The sequence below is a fragment of the Podarcis filfolensis genome (assembly GCF_964270895.1).
Source record: "Podarcis filfolensis genome assembly, chromosome: 4".
Classification (NCBI taxonomy): domain Eukaryota; kingdom Metazoa; phylum Chordata; class Lepidosauria; order Squamata; family Lacertidae; genus Podarcis; species Podarcis filfolensis.
In genome coordinates, this window is record NC_139607.1 from 66,841,994 (window position 1) to 66,853,394 (window position 11,401).

Sequence of the window (11,401 nt, forward strand, 5' to 3'; positions counted from 1 at the left end):
GGTGCTGAAAGCAAGCAATTCCTCTTTCAATCTCATTCTCAACATGATTGTTAAGATTTGCAGTCAGGTGAAGAGAGAGCTATTCTTTTGCCAGAACAGTGCTCTATATTCCTTCCTGAGCTCCTAAGCCTACAGGGATCCTGACTCTCAGAAATGTGTTTGTTAACAAGTCAGTTGAAATTCTGTTGCCAGCCAGCCAACTCTCTCTCTCTCTTCCTGACAGCTGTCATGGATAACATTTTCCTGCATGACCCCAGCAACAATACAGGTTTTATTTCCCCCCTTAAAAAAATAAATCACAGCTTGACATTATTGACCAGCTTGAGAGAGGGGCAGATCTTGAAAAAAGCAAGGATGGGTTCAGATCTTTATCAATGGCAGGTTGATCGTCTCCAACTGCTCTATCTGATAGAGGTAATTCAGCCAAAGGAAATATCCAGCCTTTGCGTTACTGATGAGGCATCAAGGAAGTGTGCAGTGGTGAACTTCTGCTTAATCCAAAAATCCCCAGCATATAGCCCATGGGCTAGATCCAACCTCTAGCCATTTTTATCCGGACCTGGCCACCTCTACCAAATTTTAACCATGGTACAATGGTTGCCCCCTGTGTCAATGAAAAAAGAAATCTCTTTAAATAACAAAAAGGAGAGATGTTCAAATCCAACACACACACACACACACACACACTTCTAGATGGCACTAAATTCATGATGTCTTGAGCATGCAGTACAGCAAAGTTATATACAATCGGCCCCCACCTCTCACAAGGATTTTGCTTTCTGTTCTGTGGGTGAATTATGCACTGGATTTCACTCTGTACCAGCTGATCTGCAACACTTTGCACCAACTGGAGGGTGTCTTATATGCCTTGCTGGCAAAACAGGAATTTCAAAATTCTGCAGGAATTTCTAGTGTCAGCTGAGAAAAGCTTGCAGGTGTATTGGCGATTATAGCTGTGTGGTTCTGTTTTCACTTTATTTATTGTTTATTTATACAAATATTTATATACTGCTGTATCATTAAAAACATATTACAGCAGTTTTTAACAGTATAAAATGTAAAGCTTATCACTTTACAAGTTAGAAACAAAAGCAAAAATAAATTAAAAATAAATATCAATAGACGATTGTGGTGAATGCACTCTTAATTGTTTGCATAGGTCTGTCCCAAAAGTTTTCAGCCTGTGTTTAAAAGTTGGCACAGAAGATGCCCGGCTGAATCTCTATTGGCAGGATGTTGCATAGGCCTGGGCCGATGGCCCTGAAGGCTTGGTTTCTTGTTGATGTCAAATGAGCCTCACCAACTCAGGAAATGACCAAAGATGATCCTGCAGATGATCTTAGTGATCAAGCTGGATTATAAAGGGTTAAGGCAATCCCTGAGATATATCCTTGACCCAAGTTATTCTGGGCTTTGTAAATCAATACAATAAACTTAAACCTGGATCAGTAGCAGCAAGGGTGATTGGAAAACATGGCGGCCAATGTGACTACCTGCTAACACGACCTGTTGTTAAAGGCAAAGAAGAAGCAACAGCCCATAGAACAGGTGTGGGCAACCTTTGGTTCTTCAGGTGTTGCTGAATTATAACTCCCAACATCCTTGGCCATTGGGCATTCTGGCTAGGGCTGACTGGAGTAGTACTTCAGCAGCATCTAGAGGGACAAAAGTTCCCCACACCTACAGTGAAACATTAATGGAAGCTGACTGCACTGTACTGATATCAAGACAAGACTGCAAAGTAATACAAAAAAGTCTTTGATGTGTAATTTCAAAAATAGTCCTGAAGATTTCAAGAACTTTAGGATTTTCAAATGCTGCCATTCACTCGTTTTTATATAAAAATAGTACATTTTAAGAAGAATCCAAGTATTAAAGGTGCATTGCAAACTTGAACTCAGAATTGTAACCCCCAATAATTTTCCGTAAAAATTTCAACTAATCTCAGACATACTCAGAGCAGAACCACTTCTGTCCACTGATTTCAATGGGTCTGTTCTACGTATGGCTAATGTCGGATATCATCCAGTTAAGTTTTGGGACTGGAGCTTGTAGTGTATTAAAATAAATAAGTAAATAATGAATGAGAGAAAAAATAGTTTGATATAATTGACCCAAATCAGAACCACATTTTCTGAATTTTATAGCTGCACATCCTTAGTATCTATGCTGCCATACAAAGAATCAGACACAATGAATTGTGAAGTGGGATAGATTTAAAATATTTCACAATTATAGAAAAGTTAAATTAGACTGTTTTTAAGGCTTATCAATGGAAATTTCTTAAACACTGTAGCTATAATTTTAGATGTAAGACTAAGTATAGTTGTACAGTGGTACCTCGCAAGACGAATGCCTCGTAAGACGAAAAACTCGCAAGACGAAAGAGTTTTTCGTTTTTAGAGTTGCTTCGCAAGACGAATTTCCCTATGGGCTTGCTTCGCAAGACGAAAACGTCTTGCGAGTTTGTTTCCTTTTTCTTAAAACCGTTAATACCCAGGGTGCATTGCTTGAAGAGGTGCAGTTCCGTGCTTCGCAAGACGAAAAATTTGCAAGACGAAAAAACTCGCAGAACGAATTAATTTCGTCTTGCGAGGCACCACTGTACTATATAGTTCCTAAATTGTGTCCAGCTTAATCAAGTCATAAATGTCTGCAAATTAAATAATTAAATACATTGCGCTATACAACCCTGAGATTCGTGAAATTCTTATAAACATTTCTTTAATTAACCTTTTTTATATACCTAGTAAATAGTAATTGCATTGAGATCAACAGCAGCTTTAATTCTAACATTGTTTCTTTTACACAAAAAATATTAAGTGACAAGTGCAAATTACAAAAATAACCCAAGAGAAATGTAATTTTCCAACTAACAGTAGCACACTAATGTTGGCTCCATCATTGTTAGGGCATCTTTAATGTGAAAGGACTACTCTAAGAGAAGACACCTTCACAGATCCAGTGACTGTTAAGTAATCTTTCGCAATATGGTGGTCTTGATCCACACATATCCTTTTACCACCACCACCACCACCCCGCTACCCCAAGGAGGTGAGGAAGCCACAGGCAAACAAGATGATGATGCGTCTTTCCCCGTTTTGCATCCTTCTCATTTGTGCTTGCTTCTTTCTGCTTACTTCCCCATGTCTCACAGTGGGGGAAAGCAAGAGCAGGAGAGAGAAGAGTAGCAGGAGGGAGAGAACGTAAGCATCTGCTCACCATTCCTCCTTTCTCTTCAGGGTGCCAGACTGTAACTTTAGGGAACCTGAGTCAGCCCAACCAGCACTAGGTGTCAACCCAATTAGCACTAGTTTTTTAGACGGTACTTTGGCTTGTCATCCAACCAGAAAGTCTAACTCAAGAAATAGAAGCAAACAACTTACTTGAATGCTCAAGTATGCTCATGTGTTGTATTTTCTGGGCCCAGAAACTGTTCTACTTCATTCTGCACACAGAATGCTCAGGATTTTTGAGACTCAACCAAGGAAAGATCATTGGAAACATAGAATTCCTGGAGTTCTTCCTGCTCATATTTTATGCAAGGTCTTTCTAAGCGGGTCCCAGGTTCCATGGCATTCTGACCAACAATCTTTAGGTTCACAAACTTGATTTTCCACGTATTCTCCCTAAAGGGGCATCGGATGAGTCCAAAGATTTGTTCAAAGATGCCCAAGCAAGAAGTATTTCTATGAACTGTGCCTGCTACTGCCACCACAACTAACCCATGTCGTGAAACTGTCCACTTCAGCCCACCGGCGTCCAAGTTTGGGTTCAGGAAGAGGTATTCTTCTTTCACCAATGACAGTAAACGAAGGCTAACCAATTCTGCACCCAAGTACTCTTCCATGTTTTGTTCTGAAGTGTTATAGCAAAACTTTAGGATTACATCATCCCAAAAATGTTGTGGTCCCCATTCATCATGTGGTTCTCCAACCAACGGGTTCTGAGAGTTCAGAATTCCAAAGAACCACTGGCAAAACTCCTCTCCCAGACTGTGGCAATCTTTGCTGTGATCTTGCTTGTCTCCTCCTTCCTTCCCTCCCTCTTCAGGTTTCTGAAAAACGAAGTAGGGACTTTTACTTTTAAGCAGTAACAAAATGTACTTATTCCTTTCCACATGGTACTGTTCAGCAAAGTTGAAATGGACCCTACGACTACAACTAACATGGAATGCAACAATTAATGCAGCCATAATTTCTGCTTTGAAAATGTTCAGAACTATGCATACCAAATGAAGGGGCTATCTAAAGATGTGTGGAATAGACAGCTTACTTGGATCCACTTTATTAGGCAGAAAAAACCTCTGTAGATTTCTGTTTTGTGAAAACAGGAACCATTCATTAGTCATGGGTTCTATGAAATGCTGAAGTGGATTTAACACAATAGGACTTCTACTTCCTCTCCTCCCCCATGTTCAAGGCAGCAAAAGAAGTAGGGGGAAATCAGATGTACACATAGTACTCTCCAAACTGAGTGAATGAGCAGGAAAATGGCAAATGCAAATCAATATAAACAAGTGAAAACGGATGCATCTTAATTTCACTTATACACTCATGGGGCCTGAACTGGCAGTGACTACCCAGAACAAAACCTGGGGGTAGTTCTGGGTAGTTCAATGAAGATGCTGACCCAGTGTGCGGCAGCTGTGAGAAAGGCAAATTCTTATGCTAAGGATCATTAGGAAGGAACTGAAAATAAAACTGCTGATATAATAATGCCATGATGCTAATCTATGGCATGAGTGCATTTGGAATACTGTTTATGGTTCTGGTTGCCTCACCTTAAAAATATGTAGGAGCTTGCAGAGAATGAAAGGGGTTTGACTCAAACATCTAGATGGTCACAGGTTCCCCATCTCTGCTCTAAAGCACAGTTGTGCTGAATATGGCTTCCAAAATCGGCCTGCTTTCTGTAGGAATCACTCACAGAACCCTCTCTCATTTAGACACCTGTTATTCTACTATCTTCAAAGCATGTGAGGAACAGACAGGAAGGTCCGATGCTTATGTTGCACAAAACGCTGTCACATGACACACTTCTAACAGAAAGAATATGCCCCCTGCTCCTCCATAGAAGACAAATGTGAACAACTTATTAAAGCATGAACAAGCAACTAATTTCCAAAAAGAATGCTTTGAATTTATAAAACATGTACAATAAACCTCACCTGTACATCAGGCTTAGTATAGATTTCTTCTGAGCCATTATCTTTTAGCTGTTCACACCAGTACTCCTTTGCACGATCAACAAGTTGGTGCTTTTCAGAAGAAGGCGGCACTACGACTCCTTTTGCTGCCAAATACTTGAAGATTACCTCTCGAAATACCTTCTTTCTCTTCAGCAGCTCTTCAGCACTTTGACTGTACAATACGATGGCATTTATGGCTTCTGAAAATAAAATCAGAAACAGGGGTGTTCCTTGAATCCAATTATCATTCTGCAAAAGAAAGCTGGAACTTGAGTGTTGGTCAACATATTTTTCCATACAGGTTCATGGTCCAATGTAATTAAGTCACATGTTGGTCGGCAAGAAAACAAGTTCCATGTGCCATAGGAAGCTAGTTGCCTTATATTGGGTCAGATCATTCCTCCATCTTGCTCAGTATTATTTACACTGACTAGCAGCAGCTCTCCAGGGTTTCAGACTGGGTCTTTCCCTATCCCACCTGGAGATGCTGGGGCCTGAATCTGGGATCTTCTGCATGCAAAGCAGCTGCTCTGCTACATAGCGACAACCCTTCAGCTTGCCATTGACAGCCAATAAGAGATCCATTGGAAATGCATGTTTCAATCAAGAATTATTCACCAATCAAAACAGAATAATCCTTATCGTAATTAAGTCTGCCTAAAGATATTCAACTACAAGGATCAATATATGCAACAAGTTCTCTCCCCCCCCCATATAGTTATTTACTAGGAATATGCATCAGCTCTCTGTATACCTCAAATAATGATGCATATTGGGGTGATTCAGGAAGACTTTGATGTTTCCAACTTGGACTGCCTGCTTAACATAGTGTATCAAGGGCAAACAGGGAATCACCAAACTTGTAAGTCTGTTGCCTGTGTTTTTCCATAAAATTAAACACACATCCCTCACTTTTCTTTTGAGATATAAATCCAAGCTGAGTGGGGAAATGCCCAGAATTTAAAAGGGTGTGTATGCGCAAAGGAGAGGGGAGGGGAGGTGGAATAATATTTCATTTTGACTGACAGGACTAGCTTTTAATCACAGTAGATAATTTTCTCAGTGTGCTCCAGGCATGTCCAAAGTCCATTTTGAGGGCCTATTCCAGCCCGCTGGTCGATTTGATCCAGCCCCCATGGCAGTATATGTCCTGGGGTAAAATCGGTTTTAAAAAACTCATCAACTTCAATCCTAAACAAAGTTCAACAATTTTAGGGTAAACTTGTAAAAAAAGCTTTGGTTGGCCCTCATGCATGTTCACTTCATCAAATCTCGCCCACTTTGAAAAAAGTTTGGACACCCCTGGTGTACTCCAATCATAGTGATTTGAGAGAGGAATGGTTTTCTTTACGTAGGTCATCATTCTGGATGTGAAAGCAGGGCATAAACGATGGAGTTAGACTTATTTTCCAACTATTCTTTTTCTAACAATAAAAAACATAGTGTTCTCTTATTTCACAGAGTGTACTTCTAGGAAGTAGGTGGTGGAGGGGTGGGGAAAAATGCCTTTGCCAGTATAACAAAGATAAAATAAATCGCCTAGCAGGAAAGCTCTCCTTCTCCCAAAGTCGTTGGGTCACCAAAAAACTAGAGAAGAAAATGACAGAGTGGATCCAAAACAGTTTTGAGTTGCTTCCAAATGCTACAAATATAAGGTGCAACTTGTGCTCATAGCAAACCTCTACCATTTACACTTCAAATATTTAATTTATTTAAAGTCTTATAACTTTCTTTAGTTTGGCTTCTTAAATTTTAAACTGAATCAGAGCACCTTCCAAAGGCTATAAGTACTAAAAAGCCGGCTATGTACTCCCCAAATACCTTCTCAGATAAGCACATAAATGTTCTTATAGCTCCAAGTGGGAGGTGGGAATTAAAATAACTTTACTTCACTGTGTTCCAAAGCAGAGTAGCCTTTCCCCTAGGCACTGATGGAAGATGGGAAGAGATGAAAGTTGGACAATCTAGCCAGATGCTCAGAATAGTAGAATACTGACAAGTTCGTGTAGGATTTCTTTTTCCCCAAAAACATAACACATCCCACAATTAAAACACAACATAGGATTCTAGTGTTCTACAAGCATTCTAGTTTATAGGCAGAACAAAGTGCTAAACTTAAATTGAACACCTTCACTGGTATCATCTTTCTGTAGGCTCAGTTCTTTATTATAAATTATTGCTGCAATCACATGTATTTGATCACTGCTGAGTAAGCAAAGAACCCAATGTTGTGGAAGCTGGCTTCTGTTCACACAATGGGACTTCACTTTCTTCTGCTTCCCTACCATAGTCCAGCAACTGCCCTCAAAATTGGTCTTCAGAAGGCCCAACCCTCCAGAGCAATTTAAAAGAACATACAGGAAGCTTTAAAAAATTAAGTTCTGTTACATAAGCAGAAGTCCACTGGATACAACACTAAGAATTACAGAGGTTTTAAATGCTCCCTGGTAAGAGTGAGTCTTAGAACCATTTCTTCACCAGGTAAAAAAATCATCACTAGATCACTGTATTTTAAATTATGTATGTACACACAGCTGCAATTCCTTTTTATAGTACTGTGACTGCACATGTACATGGTATGGTATTAGTTGGGGCATTTGTGTTATGTGGTAGATGTGCAGCTGTATGAAAATATTGGTTATGTAACAATAGGCAGCAACACAAAGAAGCCCCTATGCCAAGAATCCACATACGTACAAACTAAATTCAGACAGGGACGGAAGAGGCAAGGGCAGATCAGTTGAACACACTTTCTTTTAGTTGCAAACAATGGGCTGTATCCTACCAATTCTTACTCAGAGTTGACCCACTGAAATTAATGTCCATTGACTTCAATGGATCTACTGTGAGTAGGACTAGTGTTCAATACCACTTGAGGATTGGAGAGGGAGAGCTGCCACTGTCCTGGTGGTCAGAAGACAACCAAGCAGAATGGAAGCTGCCTCTTGACTCACGACACTGAGTCACTAATGCCTCCTTCTCAATGGCAAGAACAGGCTTCAAAAACTTTAGAAGCTCCCCTAATTTTTTTCAGTGTCCCACCTGTGGGGCTGCAGAAGCCATGACCACTACTAACTCCACACAGTAACCACATACTTCAACTTCTATCTACCTACAAATAAGCATTACCTTTTATCATATGACACTACTACTCATGCAGCTGTATGAAATCATCAGCCAAGTAACAATAGGAAACAACACAAAGCGATTTTCTCATAATGGCTCCCTTATATCTGGACACAGTTAAAATAATAGTAAAAGACCCAAACTGCAAGCTATTTTTAAAGGCATATTAGCAATATAAAGTACTTCTTTATTTTGGTCTCATCAAAGACACATGAATTTAATATGCCAGTATCATATTTAACTGGCAAATAGTCTTTAACAAGCATAAGCTGTCAGAAGATCATAAAAATCCCTATTTTACAAAATAAAACAAAAAATTATAGCTAACATGACAGCATGCATTTTTGTCTGGACATATTTTCTGGTCAAACAAATTTATTTCCAACACCCACTAAATGTTAGTGAAAAAGGCTCCTGGAATGGCTTACAAATATAAACCTCTTCAATCAGATCGGGAAGCCGGACGGGTGACAAACTCTGGGCCAAGAGAGCAGACAGGGCTGTTCCTGGCAGCTAGAATCTTCAGATGGATTTGTTAAGGATTAAAAAAGAATACGGATTTCAGTTAATGAAGTTTAAGGACCCCCCCCCTTCCAAATACATTCTTTTGCAACTGTGCCCCCTTAAAACAGTGCACAACGACAACACAGCTCCTGAAGTCCAAAGACTTGCCAAGTGAACTCTGCCTGCTGTTTTCTCTGCAGTTCTATGAGCCAAAGTATCAAGTCACACTTGGAGCAGAGTATCAGTTTTGTTCCTACAACCCGAAGACCTACTGTGGCAAAACAGCATACAAATATCTGCACTTGTTTTCAAATCGCTGGCGGTGTGTTTTTAAAAAAAACAAAGTTAGGAGGATGTGTGCGTGGAGAGAAATGAAGTCCGCAGACCCCTTCCGCGTACTCCCCCCCCCCCCCGCCCCAATACCTTGGCGGTCGTCCGGCTGCACGAGGCGGTTAGTCACCGTGTCCGTCAGCGACAGCAGATCGTCCGTGTGGAGAAGATCCAGGAGCTCCCGGCAGCCGTCCCGCTCGCGCTCAGTCAACCCCGCCCAGGCCGAAGCCATGGTGGTGGTGGCGGCCGGCGGCGGCGGCGGCGTCGCCTCTTGGTGGCGCGAGGTGAGGAGCGCAGGCAGAGCCCCCCCCCCGAAGCCGCCAGCGCCCCCCTCTTCTCCCCCCCACCCCCGCCACAGGAAACCTTGGCAACCGACAGGTTCAAGGGTCAACGTGCTTCCGCCGCTCGGGTGTTGCTGCGAACAGCCTCCGGCCCCGCCCCCTCGACGCTTCGCGCGAGGCGAGCGCGGCCTGAACGGGTTCGGCTTGGAACGCGGAGGGGGCTGCATTGGTTCCGTTGTCTTCTGAGGCCTCATCTAATAAGGGGGATCTCCCCAAGCATACCTTAGCCAAGTTTTGGCCGTTGGAAGAGAGTGGCTGCCGCCTGTCTGCTGTGATGCGCAAGGAAAGGGCGCTGAGGGAAAAGGCTGCTCTCTAGGCCCAGTGCTAGTGCGGCCAGCAAAACACATTTATATTATTATTATTATTATTATTATTATTATTATTATTATTATTATTATTTCCCAGCCACTCTGGGCGGCTCCCAACGAAATATTAGGAGCATCTAATATATATAAAAAACTTCTCTAAACATAAAATCCCGCAAAACAACTCAATATGTGGCAGCATTTAGGGTTCCAGCCATGCCTTTTTCTAGGATCCTTCATTCATCCCCCCACCCTGTAACTTGCTGAGGCTTCACTGGGCTTTTTTTTTTTTAGTTTTAGTTTCCCCAGGAGTATCCTGTACTGTACTTCTTAAAAGGTTGGGCTCCTCCAAACCTACGAAAACCTCTCCCTCTTGTGCCTAGATGGTGCCACTTCGGTAGTACAAAGCGGGGGTTGGCAGGCTTCAGGATTGCTGGGTCTACTTTACTAGAACCCCAAAATCTCCCACCGAGAGCAAGGTGGAAAAATGCAGATAACAATCAAAATAGAATGTATCTGAGGCACTTGTCTTTACCTGAACTGAAATCGCACTAAAGTCCACACATTGTTAACCGTCTTCATTTTAGCTACTGCTGTTAAATATTTGGGAGTCAGAAACCTTAGCTGATCTGCAAAGATGTTGGTAGTGGCAAAAAAAGCAGCCATAACAAACATGGGTGGCTCTGTGGGTAAATATTTAAATGGGAATCATAGAATATAAAAAAGGTTAACTATTTGCATGCCCTGTTACTTTAATATTTCCCCATGCTTTTGAGTCTATTGCCAAGGGAGTTTTCAAACCTGGCCAAACCCTGATCAACTAAGAAAAGCCAGCTTAACTCTGCAATGTTTCAACCTTGTCACTGTGTTCCATTGCCACTTGGCATATTAGACCATATTTACTTTAGCAGTATCATTTGCTTGATGGCCTTAATCATTTGCTTTGTATGGCTGCTATACAAAATGCAATGTTGTGTAGTCTAGAAGTTGTAAAGCAATGATGTATCTACTTGTCAAATATTTCCTAGGTAGAATCCCAGACACCATAAAAATCATCTTTAATAACAGACAATATTTTATTGAACAGTTCTATTTACAATACAAAAAGTTTAAAATGGAAACACTACTGTTGATTTATTGCAGTTTGATGGCTCAGTTTTAATTTGTATTCATATAAAATGCAAAATAAAATAATTTAACATTCAAGAAGGAAGCACAAATTTCCTTTCTTGGTGAATCTGTAATAGCTTTTACAAAGTAAGAGTCTCAAAATGCACACACTGCATTTAATCAAAGTGTTATACAGTACAAAATAAATAAAAAAACACCCCTTTTAAGTGTTTCATCTTACCCCTTGGTGTTAAACAAAGAGTATCGCCGAACCTTCTTGTTATACATGATCCGAACTATACAATTTATAGATGTTTAACGAATATGGCTAAATAACCAAAGTACCAGTGACCTTTCCCACAGATATCCTATTTCCAACTTTTTCTAGAAAACTGGTTGTAGAGGAAGGTTACCCAGAAAATAATACAATTAGATTTTTACATATCCTTTAAAATGAACCAAATTTATATAGTAACAAACCTGTGAACATCCTT

General features: G+C 40.8%; 1 protein-coding gene across 1 annotated transcript; it reads right to left on the reverse strand.

The window, feature by feature from the left end:
• Positions 1–3,386: 3,386 nt before the first annotated feature.
• LOC310761552 (uncharacterized protein C3orf38 homolog) lies at positions 3,387–9,593 on the reverse strand. Its single transcript, XM_083611664.1, has 3 exons — positions 9,245–9,593; positions 5,171–5,391; positions 3,387–4,057 (listed from the first exon to the last, which is right to left on the reverse strand). Exons 1-3 carry the CDS (start codon positions 9,381–9,383, stop codon positions 3,464–3,466), a joined length of 954 nt encoding a protein of 317 aa, XP_083467790.1. The 5' UTR covers positions 9,384–9,593; the 3' UTR covers positions 3,387–3,463.
• Positions 9,594–11,401: the final 1,808 nt, after the last annotated feature.

Coding starts and splice junctions, on each gene's coding strand:
- LOC310761552 (XM_083611664.1), bottom strand. CDS start 9,383: ATGGCTTCGGCCTGGGCGGGGTTGACTGAGCGCGAGCGGGACGGCTGC. Junction 5,392..9,244: donor GCAGCCGGACGACCGCCAAG/GTATTGGGGCGG, acceptor TTTTATTTTCAG/AAGCCATAAATGCCATCGTA. Junction 4,058..5,170: donor ATACTAAGCCTGATGTACAG/GTGAGGTTTATT, acceptor TTCGTTTTTCAG/AAACCTGAAGAGGGAGGGAA.